This window comes from Epargyreus clarus, unplaced genomic scaffold (genome assembly GCF_041222505.1).
Source record: "Epargyreus clarus isolate Ecla_fem2 unplaced genomic scaffold, WU_Ecla_fem_2.2 ptg000007l, whole genome shotgun sequence".
NCBI lineage: Eukaryota > Metazoa > Arthropoda > Insecta > Lepidoptera > Hesperiidae > Epargyreus > Epargyreus clarus.
Window position 1 is genome coordinate 12,997,204 of NW_027332215.1, and position 22,518 is coordinate 13,019,721.

General features: G+C 35.3%; 1 protein-coding gene across 5 annotated transcripts in view; it reads right to left on the bottom strand.

Moving 5' to 3' along the window:
* DIP2 (disco-interacting protein 2) overlaps positions 1-22,518 on the bottom strand; it is an 86,482-nt gene that overhangs the window by 39,279 nt on the left and 24,685 nt on the right. For 3 of the 5 annotated variants that reach the window (XM_073074711.1, XM_073074710.1, XM_073074708.1), the window contains exon 2: positions 22,189-22,266. In XM_073074711.1, the coding sequence (XP_072930812.1) occupies positions 22,189-22,266 (78 nt within the window). Of the gene's footprint in view, positions 1-18,437; positions 18,552-22,188; positions 22,267-22,518 lie in introns of all 5 variants that reach the window. The other 2 variants (XM_073074709.1, XM_073074706.1) reach the window with 2 other exon arrangements.

A 22,518-nucleotide genomic window follows, 5' to 3' on the forward strand; every position in this document is an offset into this window, starting at 1 on the left:
TTCTATTAAATAAGCGTATAAAAACTGTTTGTTGTACAAAAGACGATAATTGCAGTTCAGCGAGTTGTACGGATGAAATGTGAATAAAGTTCTTACAAATTCAAGTCGAGGTAAAGTATGAATAAAAGTTGAAGCAATTTCATATTTCTATTGACATAGTTGCACATTATGTATTTACGGAGCGACTGGAGCGCGCCAGGTGACAAAGTGGATTTCTCGCGTCCTCCGACATTACAAGTATATTCCAATTCTAAAGAGCAAATACTTTTAAATATACTTAAAGGATGCGATAAAATTGAATGGTATGCCTTTGTAGTACTTCCATTTTTGTTGAAAAGAAAATAAAATGTTAAATAAAGTATTTAACGTATTTTCATCTTTTCTATCGTGAAAATTCTTGCTTTTTTTAGGGCAATAGCTACGTTGTTTTCTTGGATCTCATACTCTTAGTACACAATAAATTTAGGCAAAATTATTGTTGATAAAAACAATAAATTGTAAAATTGTCTTAAACGTATTAAAATATAGTAATTATACTTCATTATTCAGATATTTTAGATGGAAAGAAAACTTAGACAGCAGTCTGATACAGAGAGATCTAGATTCAAGACCTAGATTTTTGAATACTGATATTTTTGTAGATTCTTACCACCGAAAACACAGGGTACCCTAATGAGTCTGTTTGTGAAAGCGTTATAATTATGTTATCTGGTTCGCATGTAGGTACAAACCAGTTACGTTTCCCAGAGCCACCCTCACCACTTTTACTTCAAAAAGTCGTTAATGGATATCAACCACATGCATATCAACTTGCCCTAGACTCCTCTATAAATATAGGTGTGAGCTAATGTCGCACCGAGGCCACGCCAAGCCATTGCAATAATAACTACATTACCATAATAAATTGCCACTCTTTCATTAAAATTCCCATTGAGTGGATATTCGACACACCCAACACTATTAAGTAATTATTACAGAAAACATACTGATATCGATAACGTCTAGATTAATGGATAAAATATTTTTAACACTAATAATTTGCTGATGCTGAAACCAGGAAATTCTATAGATAATCTTATTACGGATAATAAAGATATTTCGTGTTGGCAATGCAGGCTGGCAATAAGAAAACAGGCTTTATGTGATTTTTTTGACACCATATTTATATTAAAAGGGAAATAATTATAATGTCACGTTCTCTTTGATACCAATTAATATTGATAAGCTCTAATCCAGTGAGCCATTTGGCATAAACTAACGACCGTAATTAATAAACCATCTATCCAATGTTTTGCGTACCAAAGATCGTCATTCGACAATTCCAGCCCGCTTGCAAATTTCGATTTTGACTCTGATGGAGTATTAATAACGGGCTTAATAGATAACAACGTCCACAAATACTTTTGTCAATTATGAAATTAACATGGACACATTGAAACACATAGTAGACAGTTAGACACATTGAAATAGAAGTTAATTGTAAGCCCTATATAGGTATAAATAAACTATTGCCGTTAAAATACTGCCGATGTGTAATTTTTTATTAAAAGTAATATTTACGCTTCTAGGCAGTGATAGCCTAGAAGTTAAGAATCTCGGTCACTGATCGCAGGTTCAAATCCCAGGCACGCACCTCTGATTTTTAAAGTTATGTGCGTATTAGAAATGAATTATTATCAGTACCTGAGAAATCTAAACAAACGTTTCCAAAGGTATATGAAGTCTACCAATATGCACTTCCTATCATTCGCTTTCATAGAGGAGACCCGTACCCAGTAGTGGGACAGTAATGGGTTGATGATGATGATGATGTTCATTATGCTTTTTATAAAATAGCGCTTTACATTCCACGAAAAAATACTCTAGAACCGATAAAGTCGTCTATTTATAATTCATAGCTAACACACGACTACTGTGTGGATACATAAAAATGCAACAATGCGTTTCATGGTAATACGCCTTAATTGAACATAAACGAACGAATGCGGTAGTTACCTTTATCGCCCGAAAGACCTTAATTATTCAAAACGTTTGATTATTGTTTGAAAATGCCTTTATTGGCAAACGTAATTCAGAAATAACTGTGAGACTATGCGTTACATGGCTATTTCCTTTGCGTATCAAAAATGTACCTATTTGAATAAAGACACAGTGATAATTGATAATAATCAAAATTAATCTATAAGAAACATGAAGTTAATGGAAATAGTTACGAAATTTGTACATCATGAAGAAAAAAATGGTCATAATAATTAAAGTGATTTGCTTTGATTTTCGTAATTTTATTTATGTACTCCGTTTAAATTGAAATCAAGAAAGTCGTAAAGATACTTAAATAGAAAATGTAATAGACACTACTATTAGTTAACGTACCTTACGTTCAAAGGACGAGAAAGTGGCGGAATTCAATTCTAAATGCAATTTAAAAGTCCTTCAGATTGTCACTGAGCAGAGCAATTTACCAGGTCTACTTAATAGTATCTTAATCAATGAACTTATTGCTTAAAATTAAACATAATTGCGATTTTCAATTAAAGTAATAAGTTAACGTTAAGTAGACATTTTTGTTGCGTAAAAAGAAGCACTGGACTAATGCAGATGTTTGCAGAAAATCTTTAATTAAAAGTAAAATAAGATTTATATCAACGTTACTCGCCCATTCACGGCTATCGGATATCGGATTAATAGAAAATAGTGCAAAAAATAATAATTTTCATTAGAAGCAGAATGAAATAATTCTGCATCGACATCGACATTCCATTAATGTCGTATAATATGTTCTTACATACATATAGGCACTATATTATTACAATAATTATTAATATCGGAATGTCCTTCAACATTAATTCTTTTATATATCATAGAAGTAGAAAACGAGAACGGGTCCACCTCATGTTAAGTATTACTGCCGCCCATGGATACTGTAATCAATCCCCGGTAAGATGGTGATAAAGCCCTACCTGATCAATAACAGAGGTGTAGACCTGATGACTACATTGGAAAGCCTCGGATAAGTATAATTTTACATTAAAATACATACTATATTATAAATATCATCACTAAATGTATTCATTATACGTATTATCAATAGTAATCAGAATAACATACAATTAGTTTGAGGCTATCGATTTCGTATCATTAATACATCGGAGTATTTCATTGAACCTCATTAAAATTAATTGATTGCAAAGCAGCCTAAATACATTTAATTATTAATCCTGGTAAATTTTGGAAACTGAATCCTCATATTGCAACAACCATGCAACGTAAGTACTACAATATACAATGGCTATAATCGGCCTTTGAAACTCATTAGGCAAATATTAATTTTGTTGGAAATGTAAAATCAATTGTGGCCAGATATATGGACGCCATCAGGTATTCAATTTCAAAGTGACATAAATAAATGTTTTTTTTTTTATTTATAATAGAGGAGTAGCAGATAGCATGTAGTTCACCTGATAGTAAGTGGCTACTGCCGCCCATGGACATCTATAATCAACCCCAGATAGGATTTGATATTCCTACCTCGGCCACAGATACGCCGCTACTCTTGAGGACTGGAACGCCTCGGAAAAGTTTGTCTCCCTTACCACACCCTTCAAAACGGAACACAGCAGCGCTTAACACTGCTGTTATTAACATAGGTAGGAATAGGCGTGGCGGTGGTGCCACCGGAGTCGAACCACAAAGAGTTCTACCACCTTCAAATATGTATTATGTATTCATTTTCCGATCGACACATATGGCGAGGCATTTCATATCGGCCATCGGCCACACACACGTACGTTTCAGGTTTGATTCTCGGTTAGGCAGACGAATTGATAAATTTAGATTTATATGCTGGGCCTGGGTGTTTCTGTTCTTGTATTTGTGTTAATTATTTGTATATATAATACAGAGAATCCAAGTTACTGGGTTGTGTGGGGAAAGCTTCTTAAAATACCTTTCGTATTCTTACACGTGCAAATAATTAACACATGACTTCAAATACAAATGTGTATTTCTAGCTACTGGGAAAAGTCTGAATATATCTCCTGTCTATACTTAACGTAAACAGATAATATATTAAGAGAGTTGAAACAACAACTCGTAAACTCATGAACTTGTCAAGTAGTTTTGGCTCTTCAGACGCTGACTCAGTTTGTAAGTATAATTGAAGACAATTGTTTAAGTTCCCTACACTTTCTTGCAAGATACAATGCTACTGAACGACAATAAGATACGCGCCAGATTGGTTATTACGTTCAGTTTTTTTTATTACTCGGATAGCGATATAAATGTTTTTTCTCGCAAACATATAAAGAAGGAACAATATCATTTCTTGTCTTTCGGTTCATTTTCAGAGAATTGTAAAGTTTTATAGTATAGGACGTCCCAATGCTGGGCACAGGTCTTTTCTGACGGCGAGAGATGTCTTGTATAGCCAGCCACGTAAGGTAACAGCGGAAAGGTAAGTTTCACACACCTTTGAAAACCTCTTTAACAGAACTTACAGGCACGTAAGATTCCTCACGATATTTTCTTTTATTACTAAAACAAGTGATAATTAAGTTCTACTATAAATATAAGATCAAAACCGGTCATGATGAATTTATTTATTTATTTTACCACGCCAACAGCTTAACAAACAAAACTTATAAACTATAATATTATACGACTTTTCTATGTATGTAAGCCAATTATAGGCGTGTACAATTTACACATGTGACATGTTATTGCTTATTTTAACGGTTAAAAATATCGAACACAATGCAATATACTAAGAAATATAATGAGGTAAATTAATGAACATGATGATGATCATGGATGATAGTGAACTAAGAACCCGCTGCGTAACAGGCCAAACTTCAAACAAATAAGCAGTGATAGCCGCTCCTTGTTATAAGTTGTTAACTTGTTAGGTTCACAATACCGGTATTCCTCAGTTATGCTAGACTCAATCATACGTCCCTAGTATGAAACGCTGGCTGCGCGTAAACCCGACATTAGCGTAATCACAGTTACGGAATGGAATTATACGTATTCGAAATTGGCCTTCAAACTGCGAACAGGTAGTTATTTATTTAACAGCATTCTCTACTGTAATATCAGCGGCACGGATATCCACATCCGCAACTGTGAACATAAAAACTATAATGATGCAATGGGTCATGCGAGATTAATAAGTGTGCGTGCATCTTGAAATTTTATCACTTTTGACCTTCACCGATTTTCTCGGTTCTTTTACAAACATAACTAAGTAGGTAACTCAATACTATAAATAATGTATTAAACTCTCCAAGTGTTAGAATAAGATAAATGTGATATTGAGAATATATATATTAAAAGTTTGTTTCTTAATATTCACCAATTAATACAGCGCTGATCAAATAGTAGTATGTACTCGTATGTAGTAGAACTATTATTAGTTCTAAACTTTTCTCAATAATAATCATAATTGACCCTATGCTGGGCACAGGTCTTCTCTCACAATGAGAGGAGCTTAGGCCATAGTCCACCGCAATGTCTTTACAGAACTTTTTTAAAAACCTCTTAAAGCATGATCTTAAATGGATGTTCAAAACCGAATTAAACTGAACAATTTCTGAACTGTATAATGACTGATGCCTTAATGTTATTTTTAATTCAGTTATAGATATTTATATAGATACCATAATATGCATGATAATGAGATACTCGTATTATACAGACTATTAATTCAATTTTAATGAGATTCATCTTGTAACAATGTTGGGCGTAATCCTACGAAGTATAAACGAATGAGAGGGTTCATTATTCCGAAATTGTACTATTGTTGTTAAGGATATAATTAAAACATAAGATAATCATTACATAAGCGAGTTTAAAGTTCGTATAGGGCAAGCGTTGGCTAATAAACATGTTTACGATACTAAACTTTACGTAAATGAGTATTGAGTGGGGTCAGATTTTGTATTTTTGGTTCGGATTCGAGTTTTAGTGCTATGGATTTATTTATTGAAGTTTTTTCATTGGTAATTTTTCGACGTTGTTATTTGTTTAGGAGACGAATAAATAGTACGCCCGTGACGCGAAAACCACACATTGAATTTCGAAGTGTACACTACATCACAGGAACAAAGCCCAGTGTGCAATAAAAACGCATTTATCGCGCTAAGTTCGCGGTCCGCCGCTGTACACGCTCACAAATCAACATGGCAGGTATTTCGCACGAGTCGCACTCTTTGTAACCAATAACAGGTTTTAATCTAACCACTGACATTGTTTCACGCTGCGAACATTATCACAAACAATCGGCCTAACAGCCTTCGTTAAGGCGCTCCCTCACCGAGGAAAGTCGCCTGTAACATAACAATCCAGGATTGAGCATTGCATTAAAATACTCCTCACTGACTGACTAGCATTTACTTGCAATTAAAATTGCATATGTTATAATAAATCTAACAATGGTATCACGGGTGATTATGCTCGTTACTGTAATGTTACAATAATATGTGTCATCACAAGATAGCACCTTTTGTGGTTCGACTCCGGAGGCACTATCGCTACAATTATCATTGCTGTGTTCGGTTTGAATGGTGCGGTATTCCCTTATTATATATGCGACCTATATATTCCAACTTAGTTCTGTGGCGTAGCAATGCATCTGCGGCCGATCTTCAGCAGGAATCTAATCTTATCCGGGTTGATTACAATTGTCCTTGGGCGGCAGGAACTTACTCAGGTGTACTGCATACTCATTTACATTCTATAAAAATGCTTTTAGTGAAGGAGCAGCTTTAAACGTTTATCTCCTATCTGTAACTAATCGTTATCGGGAACTAAGCTCCGGCATATCATCGCCTATGATATCCACGGTATTGCCGCAGGCGTTTCTTCCCTATTTTGTGATTGGCGGGTGTGTCTGCGCCTAGTACGGACACGGTTTATTTATGTATAAGCTACCGTTAGATTGCGACTGCCTTGGCCTTTGAACCAAATCCATGTGCAAACTTTAGCGCTTCCACCTTGTAATATATGAAAGCTTGGATAATGATACCATAGTTTTCACTGTGTCGAATAGGTGTCTACAAGTTTTATTTTAACTATTACTTCATTAGGTACTTATAAATATAATTAGAGAATAATATGGTTTGATTCCCTTGCATATTGATTAGGAAAACACAAAATCGTTTAGTACCTTATTCTCTTGTTTTTCAAGATTTGCTGTTTTCTATATAAGGTAGAAGGAATAGCTATTGACGGACTTTCGTGTGATGAATACAAAATTAGCCAATTTAAAATTATGACTTTTTAGCCACATTGCGACCATAAGTCCTATATTTGGTAATTACCTAATTACAAACTATTACGCAAACAATCGTACTTTGGGTGATACTATTTTCTTTGTTTTATGTTTTATTCAAAGACCGAACAAAGCAAACTTCCTATATTTTCTAAACCGGCATGAAACAAGTGACGTATGTTTACACAACAGAGCCTACTGACCCGGTCGTTAAAAGAGTCTGTTGCTAAATTACCATTCATCTAAACGACCTAACTGCAGCCGTATTGGTGCATTTTATGACTATAGCCGACTAATTTTGAGCGACGCGTGTTTATTTAAAGATGGGAACGGTAGCGACATCTACTTTATTTTACTCGGTGATAGGGATGTGACAAAATCATCGATTTTGAAACTAATCGATTATTTTAGTTTGCATTAAAAAATAACCATTTTAAAACAATTTATCTAATAATTGTTAATTTATTATTATTTTACTCTATGAATTGTTTTTAAAACTCTTATTTTTAGCATATCGATTATTGGGTCAATTATTTTGAATGAGCGGTCGGCTTCAACAGAATTCTGTTTTCAGAGCAAATTTCGTGATATTTTCGATATTTTCTCACCTTTGATTTTCGGGGAGTATTGACGACCTTTTTCGGCGACTAAATTTGAATCGATTGTTTTCACATCCCTACTGTGTGACATCACGCAATTGGGTGAAGCCATAAAATCGAGCTGGTTTAAGGTACTGGAACGAAAGCGGTAAGGGTACAGTAATTAATTACGAGTATGTTACGGAACTTCGGTAAACGAAATAATTAAGGATCAATGGAATATTGGATATTAATGTAAAGTACCTTGGCGACCGAGCGTGGCTGCGGTCTTATTTTCCTTGATATTAATAAATAATCTTATGTTGTTACAGCTAATATTGCGCTTGGTACTTTGATAATAAAGTTGACGTAACAAAACTCATATAATTATTCAGTGTAAAACGTTTTTATTTTTACACCTGTTACTATCGAAATAAACTCGGAATCGAGAGTTATCTCCGAGGAAACGAATTTGAATACATAATATGCAAAATTCCTGCTTATCTACTATTGCAATCACAGTAACAGTGCCATGTGCAATGAGTTGCAATCGGACCTAATGACATTATAATGGAGCAGAATCATACTCTGAACGTACTGACGTACATCAACTAACAGTGTATTGAAACTAAATTATTTTGATTAATTTTAAGTGTCTAACTATTCACTATTGTGTAATTAGAGATGATATCTATCTAAGTAACCGTCTAAGTCAAAACATTATCCGAAGAAATTTCATTTAAATGTAACTTGAACAAGAATTGTTTAAAGTGATTAAATATATCAGATGGCAAGTATCACGTAAAAAATTATACCCCAGCACTATTATTGATAAATTTGAATACTACATTGTAATAATACACTTACCTTGCACGTACGTGAGAAAGGAGACTGAATTTATTTGCAGAAAACGATCTTTAACAGGAGCGAGACGGGAGCGTGTGAAAATAAGAATTTCATTACAACAGCACTATTCTTTAGGACACAGAGTGTGTTATATAGCGGAGTCCCATTTTAAGATTTTGTTTATTGCAACTGAGAACTTGAAAGCCTTTCAAGAGCATACAGATATCGTGACAGAATCGACGAGGGCGTGCCGAAGTGTATGGTCTATAAACGGCGCTCCGGGCGATAGTAAAATACAAGAATAGTAAGTCCTCTTTCGTTACAAATACATACATATGGTGTCGAATATGTTATACGAAACGAATGGCTATTTTTCAAGCATGTGCAATTTAAACCAACACGCTTACACTTTATGTAGGTATTTTTAAATATCAACTAAACATTTTAACGGACTGTTTACAAAATAATAAAACAACTTGTATAGTAACAGTCATCTAGCATAATCCAGCTTACTGACTCGTGCAAAATATCGCTACTTATTATTACATCTGTAGTGCAATTGTACAGGAATTTATTGGAATTAACAAACAATGTTCGAAATCCGTTGATAGCCAATCGAGAGCCATTTGAAGTTGTTTCAAAGATACTAAGCTTCTAGACAGCTGAGCCGGGATTCCGTAGTTAAGCTGCTTAATAGTTCGCATAGCTAATAACCGACTGTCTACGAAGCAAGTTGTTATCTTATTGTATTTCTCTTTATCCTATTGCGAGGACAAGGAATCTGTCGCCGTCAAACCATTACAGCCCACTGCTGGGTGTCTCCTCTCTAACTGAAAGGGTTTGAGGCCATCGTGCACCATGCTGGCCAAGTACAGAATGGTTAACTGAGGACTTGAGGACTTTTTAAAACTTCAGGAAATCTAAAATTCTAACCTCGGAACCACAGATTGAGGGCGGATATCAAACCACTAGCCTATCAATTCTTGAAAGCTTGAATAAGGCGGGTAAATCGCAAACGTATCCTGTCTCTTATTGTGTTTAAAGTAACATAAAATGCTTTTACGCTCGCCCACGCGACGCTCTCTCGGATAGGTTTCCATTTTATAAACTAACAAAAGAGCGATCTGTTGGGTTAGATGAGACGATATGCATTATGCATTATTCTCGGTATCAATTTACGAGAACGGATAGTTTGATTAGCGCTCTAAGTACCTTCAGTGGAATATAAAATTTTCCTTTTCAAATAAACTCAATATTATTTGCTCTCTTTTTTATAAGTATTGTTATGTTAATTAATGCATATAGTTTTGAAATAAATCAAGCAAAATTGGCATTTTTAGTTATACCTATAAAGATTTTGGTGCGCTACAATATTGTTCCCAAATTCTAGTTTGCACAAATTTGTATTCTGTAAGTAAAAAAGTTCGTTCTTCCGCCGTGTCTATAAAACATAATCTTCATTCCGTATATGAGGTATATTTTCGGAGATATACACAGAAATAAGTGTCTCTATGTATATCTTCAACGCACGTTGTAGATACATGAGACGATCACAGTCAATAAAGCTAGGTGCAAAACAGCGTGCCTCTACCTACCACATACAAAACATACTACTCATAATTGTGCAAAATAATAATAATAAGCATTTCCATAAAATGGAACTTGTACAAAGCTTCAACTACTACGAAATTTGACGTCACTGCAGATCGAAGGCTACGCTGTTGTGTAAAATTGAAAAATACAAACCAACTATAATCAATACATCCAAAAGTCATGCTAGAATGAACAAGTGTAACAAAAACAGAAAAAATATTAACGCTTAACTACAAAAGGTATAAAATGAAAAAAGTATACAGTATAACTACGTGATTCAATCGTATACAAGGTTGAGAGGGACCTGTTAGATCGGTAGCAGCCACTTTTTGTGTATGTAGGTCGTGTGGAGTGTGCATGTATTGGTGTTATTTGTATGATATCAAAATTGCGCCTTAAAGTTATAATATTCGATATAAACTGTTGTAGTTCATTACAGAACTATTAGAACTTCAGTCTTAAGATAGTAATAGTTCCGTATCGCATTTTCTTATCAATAGGTGTAAATTAGATTGTGCAACTGAAATATCCAACATAAGTGTTTCTACTCGCTGTAGTGCGAGGGCTAGAGTGTTTACTCAAATCAGTTGACACAATCATTTCAGATGTTGCTATCAATATCATATCGTCAATATGATGAGGCAGTAATCAGCGGAGTTGCCGCTTGTTACGCTGCTTGCTTGTTTACGACGACCGTGACATAGTTTATTGCACACAAAAGTGATTCTCAGTTTACTTTTTGGCAACATTTTAAAAATAGAATACGATTTTTCAATAGGTACTATTTATATATCATTTAGATTCGCATCCAACTTTCGATTTTACCTACTCACTTCAATACCAAGATAACATAGACACTCTAGTTCATGCGCAATTTATCTATTTATCAACAACACACTTTCATAGGATTCAACGTAAGTGTATAAAATGTAACCCCGTCCGGGAGATCTCGGATCAATGATCCTTTAGTATGACACTTCAGTGCACTTTAAATTTGCCGAGCTACTGTGACGTCACGCCTGCCCAATGGATTGTAAGCTCAGCGAGATCAATTCCCGCCACATTTATTGCAAGACACATGCGTTTCACAGTTTCACGCCACAGCGCGCACGTTGTTACGGTTTGTCGGAGTCAAACGGCAAAGGTCATAATTATAGCCGTGTTAAATGCGGGCGATATTTTTATATGTAACATATTTATTTAGTTGACTTTTTAGTTAACTATACAAATAAATCAATTTTAACGTCAACTTTGTAAGTCGAAAATTATACTTTATTACTTACTCCAACTTTACATAAAATAGAGCTTTTCATTATATTCACATCTTTATAGTCACACCGTCAAATCCCGCTTTACGCATATAGAAAATATACATCACACTTTAAAATTAACTCCGTGATTTAAATCAATTAATTGCACCATCGCCACAACTATATCTTTTAGAAATAGTTTGTATGCACTATGCACACCCGACTGAATACAACTGAACACTACAACTAAAGAAACATCACTTTTGATGCCTCAATCTCTAGATCTTTCAAAAGAGTTAAGCGTGAAAATCATTTGTTATGCCATTCACATTTTAAAGTTACACTAACACTAACGCTAACTGCTCTCGTTCTGATTAATTATTATGTAGTGGGGACATGTCAAACAATGTGTACGTTATATCAAATCAATTAAACGTTAAGCACTCAATTAGTCACGTGATTTAACAGACATCTGTTATGATTACACACTAAATTGCACGCACACAATTGAAAATGAAATGGCTCAACAACTCTTAATCTATTCATTCAATTCCGATATATCTTACAGGGCTTTTCCTTTGAAACACTTAAAACAAATATTTATAAACAAAGCTTTTCTTTAACTACAAATTAAAATGATACTTTTCCGAGAACTAAATTATAAAAGCCAATGTTATTTCACTCCGTTGGCATATTCGTAAATACACACATTTCATTCGTGGGAAACAGCGCATTCGTTGCAAAACTACACAATTTTGATAGGCACCTATCGTTACGTCACAAACAGGAAACCCCATATGAGTTTGTATAAACTATTTGATTTGCTATCTCGCAAATACATTGTGCACGTATTGTATGTTACCGTAACGGTTCGATGGTATAAGTGCCTTTCACATGTTTGGCCATGTACCAATAAGTATATAAACAATTATTGATATTTTTTGAAGTTGTTCTTCTTATGACTTGTTAGTATTTTTTATTTATGTTTTATATTATGTTACTGAACAGAACTTGCGTATTTTCAATATGTTACTGAATTTAGATAGATGTTAATTAAGTTAGCTCTTAAAGAACATCAATTGTATACAAAGAACTAATATTATAATAATATAACTAACATTATAGATGCGCATGTGAGTTTACTTGATTGCTACGCCTTTACGTCTTAACTATATCACAAATTGCCATAAAATTGTGTACACACTTTGTCAGGTTAATTTTTAAACCAAAAAATGGTCCCAAGGGTTAGATAAAAATAACCATTGTCGTTTACCACTAACGTCGAGCAAAGCTGCAGGTAAAAGATAGTATAAAATAATTTAGACACAGACAGACAGCGCCATGCAATGACTTTTTGCTAACTGTAACTGTGGCCACAAATATATGTCTAAATGAGGTTTATTTCACTTTGTTTATCTAATTCCTACTTGCAGAACTTTCTGCTGAATAGCAAATTTTCCGACTCCTACAATACCCGGGTATTATTGGCTGAATATTTAATGTGAGGTTTAAAAGCAAACCGCTGTACGCCCGCATATATCCTTTTCCGCTTAGACGGGCGTAACCGCATCGGTGCATTAGCTACCTATATATAAAGTCACAAACACAAACACACGGCGGTTAAATTAATTTATAAGGGAACGTTGCGAATATTAAATGTCACCCCTCTAGCCACCGCTGAACCAAACTCATTACTGACCTGTCAATGCATTGCAAAATAATTAATATGTTTTGGAAAGGTGCAATTTCAATCTCGATAAACATGTTATGACGTAAAATCCAGTCTGATGTGCGACGGGATGCCCTTTGTTGTATGTATGTGGTTTTGTAACCGTATACATAGATATAAAATGGATTTTCACTATGAAAATTGAATTTTGAATAAGTGAACACCAAAAATCCTTGCACTTTTTAACATCTATTATAAATTAATCCAAACATCATCCAACAATGTGTCAAAAAAGATGAGAACAAAAGACGTCATTATGCAAAATATAGTAAAATTGTTTTACCAACATTATTGAAGTGTCTGAACACCTCGCGCGGGCAGCGGCAGATTAAATTAATAGCGACACAATTAACACCGAAATTTAAAGCCACTTGCGCTATATTGGCGCGAATCATAAAAATAAACAAAAGCATTTCCACGAACCGTTGAGTAAACGCACGTGAACGCAGCAACCAATTTCGGGGTAGAGCTCGAAAATGTAATGGGGCCAAATTAAACATGCTGGTAGACATACGAGCTGTTCGACTATTTACCGACTCTGTATATTTGATGTTATATTTCCTTTGAGGCGCTTGGGAAAATAAGTCCGACATATTAATTTAACACCATAAAGTTCGCTAGTAAATATCGAAAGTTCTGCAGAAAACGCTATCTACCAACAAAGTAATTTTCAATATTTTATTTTTAGATACAATATGAAATGATATGACACGATATGGTGCGTACTTTTCATTATGTAATATTTTTTGTTTAGTATTAGTTTCATTTGTACGTAAACAGATATACCTATACACGCCCATTTTTTTAAATACACCACTGAAGTATAACTTCCTTGCTTAAATACTTACTCACGTTTTTTTTTCGATATATATCAAAACAGTCGCAGGTGTGTTCCACAACGTTCTACTGACATACAAAATAGCAAATAAAACAACATGGCTCGTATGGGATCGCAATGTAAGTACAGCGGCGCACGACCGCGTCACCTTTCCATAAGTAAAGACTAGTAGTCTTTAATAGTGCAATCAAACATTAAAAGGTGAAGATGTCACCTTCAGTCACCTTTTACTTCGATACAAACTTCCTCGTCTACCCGTTAGGTATACCTAACATGAGATTGTAAGGAGAATATCTACGAAAGTAGTGACCCAGACGTCCGGACTACTTTTTCGTGTAAAATAAAAATAACCTGTATACTCTGTGTACCTGTACCTGCATACATAGGAACGATGTGTATAAATAAGCAATTCCGGATTCTAGACTTTGAGAATGGCACTACTCGAAATTTCTTGACTTTCTATTTAAAATCATACTAAGTTTGACATCTGAAATCTGTCCAATCGAAATCTCTTGAATACGTATAATCGGACATCTCACACTTTTGAGAACTTTTTAAATAACTCTCAGGCGTGTGGATATTCTCACTATTATAGCGAGATATTTTTTAATACGCATATAACTTTTGTGTCTCACTGGATTCATGGGGTACCTGCTCCCACAACTCGGTTAAATTGTAATCAGTGATATACTTTTGTGTTTCTAAACACACCTTCGCTCTGTTTCGGATCACACGAGTTATTAATATTTATGAATAGTTTTTTCGGCAGCACGCAATCAGGAGGCATTGTCCCTAACAATGTCCCTTTGTAAGGCGTTTAAAATATTATAATTATAGTGTTGGTGGCTATAAGGAGACTTTGGATCTGGGAGCAACCATCTTGTCTTATTGATGTGCGGATCTCTCGCTAATTGGTGGAAGATTGCAGAGTACTTCATCACACTGCTACAATGCGGGTTGATTAAGGGATGAAGTTGGCAACCCATGTCAAAAGTTTTTAAACATAAGGCATTTGAGAAGTTTTACAGTTGCAGTCCAAAGATAATAATCGGGACCAACTTCTTATAGGGTTCTCCGAAGAACGAAAGCGCGCATGAAAGGGCATACATCGTTTGCATGCCTACAAGTGGACCATTTTGGAAATATCAATTTCAAATTTTTGATTTTCTAAAGTTTTGGACTATATGTCTAAGAAAGTATATCATTTACAACATTTCTACACTGAATACTTTTGGATTAATTGTCGTTTAACCACTTTTACTACTAGTGGTCACGTATATAAGTCATACAACCACCGACCGCTCGAAGTCTAACTTTTTAAATCGGGTGAGACTATATCCGTGGGACTACTCGCGCTACACTTTGCATCTAATGGTGTTCATAGATTTAATGTCAAAGGAGTCGATTTACTCATCCGTGTCTACTCATGGATGGATGTTCCACAACAAAAAGGATCAGTAACAATGGCTTTCATTTTATGTCGTTGAGACGTACACTACCCACTATCTATTGCATTGTTCAAGAGGAACTATAAACCTGATCCCGATCCTGATCCAGTTTCGATTTAACAAAGACCACGCAAAATGTAACTCTGGAACTCACACTCCCAACTTTTGTAAGTATACTATAAGATCTATTGTTGCTACTGGTATTTCATAGATGAAATAAATTAAATTGAAAGGGTCTGTTTTCAATGTCAAAATAACAGCATTCTACTAATTGCATATGATATTAAATAAGGCTTGTATAAAAATCTAAATTTTTGTGTGTCCGTTTGTTTGTTCCAGCAAATTTCCGAAATGGCTAGGCCGATTTTGACGGGACATTCATCTGAGGGTTATACTACTTTTATTTTAAGAAAAAAGACATTGAGATAGTTTTTACAAAGTGTATTTAAACTTTAAAACGCGAATGAAGCAGCTTATTCACATGTCGCCAGCAAAATCGCTATTTGAATAGACGCATCAGTCCTATGTCTACAATTTTCAAACATGCAGAGTATTATAACGTTTTATTTGGTTCATTACATATTCACTTAATAAACGCATGTACTGGTAAATTTCTTATGGACCTGTTGTATTTTAAGAGTCGTTTTTAGTGCATACGTCGTCTTATTTCAATTCAGTCTTTATATAGCTTGTTTTGCAAATATTATTTTTCACTTTTGGCAAGCATGTTATTGAACTGGAAAACAGAAATATTTGGAGAAATATTTTAATGACTGTAGTATATCGGATATAATGTAACGTAATCTAACTTAACGTAGAAGTTAAAACACTAATTTCGTGAATAATATCGATTTGCTTACTTCGTTAACCTTGATAGGCATCAGGCAGAAAGTAAGTTACAATGCGGTCTTAATATGTTATTTCCACGCACAATCACGTTAACAACTCAACTTTCTGAAGCTTTAACGTCCTCGTGAGTAGTGAAATATTGATGTTGTACAACGTAATAGTATAATATGCATTACAGCTATATACAGGAGCACTCAGCTATCACAACAAACAGTCGTATTCTTTTTATAGAAATGCCGACCGCGCAACAGACTAGTAACGCCGGCGGCGTCTTACGCACTGGAGCTACGTTTATAACGTTTTAGTCTATAATTCGGCTCACACAAAATTTGCCAAATGCCAATACCAAATAAAATTGGCCAAGTGCAAGTCGAACTCGTACGCGGAGGGTTCCGTATCACCGACATTATCATATTTTTTTATATTTTGTATTTGTTGTTACAGCTGTCATTGAATTAAATATCTCCATTGTGAAAATTCGAATTTTCTACCTATTACGGTTCAATAGATAAAGCGAGAAACGTCGAGTAACCGCGGTTTCTTGTATGGCGACCCCCATTTATTTTCAACTTTTTAAATTTTTAGTATCTGTTGTTATAGCAGCCACCATTATGCATCCTCTGTAAAAAATTCAAGTGTCTACCTATTACGTTTTCAGAGATAGAGCCCAGTGACATACGGACAGACAGCGAAGTCTTAGTAATAAGGTTCCGTTTTTACCCTTTGGGTACATACGGAACCCTAAAAACTTTAAAATTAGCAACCATTTCAAAACCTTAACTTAGGATACTATTATGCTATTAAGTTAATGATCATTTCCTTTTATTAACAATTCGTAAAATCCTATGGGAACGTCGAATAATCATTATGCAAGGTCAAAAAGGATAGACGACCCTAAAATAAGACCATTTCGTTGTTTCATATTATAGTATATCTAACCCTATTATTTCCCTCCATAGTACCTATAAATAGGCAATCAATTTAACGGCCAGACTTTATCACCCATAGAAAAGTAAGGTGTAAATCGTAGGCGTAAATATTGTGAAAACAATGAACAGCTGAAGCGTATTCGCTCGCTTAGAATTCTAAACAGATTTCCTTATCGGAACTGTCAAAGGAAGTGGACACTTCTCGCTCCCTACTGTTTCAGAAAACACGGCCGCCATGCCAGAAGCCATTATTAATAGACAAAGCAAGTATTTTTTTATGTGATCCAAGTACGAAACGAGCAAACTTCGCTTTAAGTGGCCACTGTAGAGTAATACGTACCGTGTTAAAAATTCAAAAGTACTTCTTTATTATAGATTTACGTAAAAAGTAATAGGAAATGTTTCCAATCATAACAATTCAGTATATATAATTATAACATTAATTAAATTTATAAAATTCACTTTCTACTTTGTTCCTCAATATCGCTATTTTGATGACGAAGTGACGTAGTTAGATAGTAAACAAAAGAAATTTAGGGTGCTGTGCGTTTGTACAATGTTTACTAACGCAATGACATCACGAGTCAAATATAATGGCGGCTAGCATTTCGGCGCGAAATTGTATAATTACATGGAGTTTATAGGGCACTTTTCGGTTTTATAAAATTTGAGTAAAACTTCTAGTATCTTATTCAAGCTTCAGGACTCATTTAAAACAATTTTCGCAAACATTCTGAAGAGAAAATAATTTTATATCATGTTTATGTTGATATGTTGCTATCAAAATATGTATGTACCTACCTTTAAGAGCTAAACTAATCAAAAATCTAAGTAACTTTATTATATAACTGCGCTACACTGTTGTTAAAGGCCAAAATAAGTACGGCGGTGTCATAAAATTATGGAAGTACCTACGAGTACCTACTAACTTCCTTCTCATTAAATGCACAAATTGCGTCGCGTTCTTCATTTCACTTCGAAACGTCTTCCTTACAGTAATAAAATATTTAACCAACATAGTTAGTTTTACGAGTGTGTCTCGTATGAGCGGTGTGTGATATTCGTGTGCAAGTGTAAGTGGCGGCTACCGATCACATAGTCCTCTGATACCTGAGTGGTATCGCTTCTCATTGTGGGTGACGCGACGGTGGGTCCGGCGGTTTCTCGTGTGTTGACGGCTGACGGCGCCGTCGCCGCGCGGCCCCCGCGGGAGCTGGATGCCTGCTGCACAACACACGCCGACTGTACGCTACTACCACCCTTCATAAACGAACTAACAAATAGACTCCTAATGAAAGACGTACTATTTTTCGTAACTTCAGTCATAAAGAACTGATGTGACACCAAGTTTATAAAATTCTTTCTATATCACAAGACGCTGTTTACAAAACAAAACCTCCGTTTACAAAATATGGTGTTATTGTTGATTAACGATATGTTATTAAATTTATAATGAAGTTCAAAGTAAACTAAAATGCACACATTACATTTTTAGCTGATAAGGCTAAAAATGTAATGTGTGCATTGTAGTTTACTAGTATGAAATATTGTTATCTATTAGGAGTCTATTTAATTACTTCACCTATGTTACCGTCTAATAAACATACTCACGTTTAATATTTCTTAAAACACATTAATTCTTCAATGTAAATTGTACGGGTCAAATGTCCATCTTAAATAAGGTAAATAAAAAGCAAATAAAAACACATTGTAACAAAAAAAAAGAGAAAGTGTAGTGTTTAAATTTGTATAGTCACAATTTTGATCACTTGAGCGTTTTTATACAAAAACCGAGGGACGAATAAAGTGTATTATGTACAGCAAACAAAGAACTCCAATCAACAAACGTTTGAATAGCCGCAATTTGAAACACCTTTCGGTGGAGTGTAACGTTGCGAGCGGGTTATCACGAGAGATCATTGACCTCCGCAGTTGATAAGGGCCGAGGTGAGGACGTTATCAGGTGGCGCAATGCAGGCCCGAAAACGGTCGACCTGGAGCCTGCCGTCACGAGAACCATCGATCGATACCACTGTCTCCTCTGCGGGACAATAAATATTGCATCGCTATAGTCTGCCATATTTCAAGATAGCTAACATTTATCGCTCTCATTTCTGTAAATCAAGTTACAGTATACGTTTAGATAAAACGTCGTTGGCCGTCTCTTGAGCTGCATTAAATTGTTGTTAGACGCGGCTATTGCGGTAGGTACTTGACGTTCGAAAAGGACGGCCGATGGACAGAGATGCCAGACGTCGAAAACACCGTACCTAAGACGATAGGGGTAATTGAACGCTCTTGAAGGGAGCCGGTTCATCCGTAGATGTGGAGCGACATAGGCGTGAACACAGATGCTAAGATCGTTCAAGTGATTTTACAAGGAAAAAGGATTTGAAATTGTATGTAACAAATTTATTTCTCTGTTATAGGCTGTATATAAAGATGAATTTTGTTGGTATATGAAAGTATTAAAAGCAAAACACAGTTTGGCCAATCACTATGAAATATGGCATATCTAAGTATTATTATGTTTTTTTATACATTTGTATAAAAAAAACTGGTCATATAACGACCGCAAAAGAAATCGTAGACGGAAGCTAGTTATATCTGACAATGACAGCAGCCATGATTGAGAGAAAATGCAAGTCTCTGAGCGCTAATTGTTAAACTTGAGTATTTTAACTACGATGAAAGTTATATCTTTAGTTGAGATTAGTTTGCAAAGTTGCAACTGTGTTCACGTGGGAGACGGCGAATAGAACGCCTACTAACAAGCACGAGACAAAGTAGTTCTGCTCCGGCGGGACTTGTCGACTACGTTTGTCATATATTTCAGCTTTGTATGTCGTTGCTAACTAACTAACTTAAACTTACATTGTACCTTTGCAAGACTCAGTATTTCTTGTTATAAAAATTAAACGTTTTAAATATTTTCAAATCAAAGCGTTATCTAAAATCACGGTGTCAGATAACAATATATATATGCGTAATGATCGACATTATGAAAAAAATCTAACGTGAGTACCGTTCCGAAACGATGAGCAAGACTGATCTGATCGCGGTCTGTGACAAGAGCGGAAGCGATATTTTTAATGACACACTTTGTGTTTTCAATGTATAGACTCTTTTATACAAACATTGCAATATTTTCGTTTAGTGTACGTAATACGTAAAAATGCAAACTCAGCAAAAAGCTAACGGGCGCCATTTTAACTGCTGTTTGAAAGCCAGATACAGATTTTGTTTACTTTACCCAAATATAGTCAAGTAAAATACAAAATGAGTTGAAATAACCAATTTATTATTGAATCATAATGTCAGACCGATTGTCTATAAATAACAAGTTCTGTTACAATTACATTATACAGTCGTATATTGACTACAGTAGGAAGGCGACATGATACAAACAAGACCAACGGTGTTACGTAGGTACTCGTACTCGCAACACGATCCCGCGGCGGGCTCCTCGCGAGCGCGGTCGCCACTCAGCTGTCCGCGATCTGACCGACGCACTTCACTTGCCGTTGCATCCGTTTACCATTTAGCTACTTCTACCGCGAAACGATTTCACTAGTAATTAGTCTCTAATTACCTCTCGAGCTTCGTTTGCATTAATCGTCTACGTTTCCACAATAATTCGGCTCAAATTCGTCTTCATTGCACTTGACTGACAATCAACGTTATTTAGAACGGAACGCTGTTTGTAAACATACGATATTTTATTATTTACTAATCGATAGAGTCGTCTGGCACAATATTTGTTAACCAAGTATTCATTGAAGCACAAGCTCAAGGAAATATAGAATGAATATAGGACGTATAAGTTATATTTGATATCATTCATGGTTTACGGATATTAACACGGCATTAGTGATCGCTATGATAGGTATTCATGCATTAGACACATGAAAATGACAGACAAAAATGGGACATCAACATCTCTCGCATGGTCATGCTTCGACCGTCGTTTCATTTCATAAACACCTCATCACGTTCCACCTCGGGCCAAGGTCTTAATACAAGTACGGTTGAATAGGTATAAAGTTGCACCGCAAGCAAAAAAGCTGTTTCACTTTAATAGTGCCATGTATCTAGTGTAATATAATTACGTGCCGTTACGACAGTAAGAGTACCATGGTGATAAAGTGTGGTTGACGTGCGTGTGGGTATCCAACTAAAACCATAATAAAATACATAACTAGGACGGGGAAAAATAATCCTTGTACAATACAAAATAAATTAAACCGCAATCAATGGCCGCTGGACATCGCTTTATACTTGTTTATTTTTGATCAGCTCATTTTTTATGACGCGCCAAAATGAAGGTCGACCTCATTATTGTAATCATTTCAACTACGGAATCCATTCAATGGCTGTAGAGGGATTCGGCCGATATAAACTGATATTGTGTTCTATGATAAATTTAAATGCAAAGTAACGAAATATCAATGTTATTAGAGTTCATTGTACTCGCGATATTAGATGGAACAGTTGCGGACCAGATTGAAGATGTTCAGATGGCCTCTCTGATTGACCCTCGTTTTGGTATCGAGACATACCTACTCGTGGCTAGCGAGCGCAAACGTCTCGATGATTTCGCGACTGGATCCAGCAACCATCGACTGCGGCCAATTGACACTTGACCCCTGCGACGTTTTTGTCGCGACCTTGGACTCGTAAGTACTGGAGACCTCTCGATTGACACGTGACTTCACCAAATATGTCCGACGAAATTAGAATTTGGAAGCAAAGCCAGTACTTGCGTGTCATGAATGGTAACTTATTAAAGATTAGTTCAGGCAATAGAGTTAGCAGCGAACTTTGCAATTATTTAATGAATAAACATATTAATTAAACTTACCTTGCGGTTGTTGTTGAGCCACGAACGGCGCCAGCAGTCGCGTGCGCTTTTTCTCATAGCCCTTCTGTGTGATATCACCTGAGAATGAATAAAATACATTTTATTAAATTCCATTCTTTTAATTATAGTACTACCGTAAATTTTCTTCAAGAGCCTCTTACACATGAGTCTTAAAAAGGGCTAAAAGCCAATTGAGCCTTAAAAGCCCAAGTCCATTGAATTTATAGTTGAAGGTAGATTACATTGAATATTGATTGGCAATTAAACCCTAAAATGAAATCATGCAACGCTTAATCGCTCATAATAACCAGATATCCTATTTGCATATAT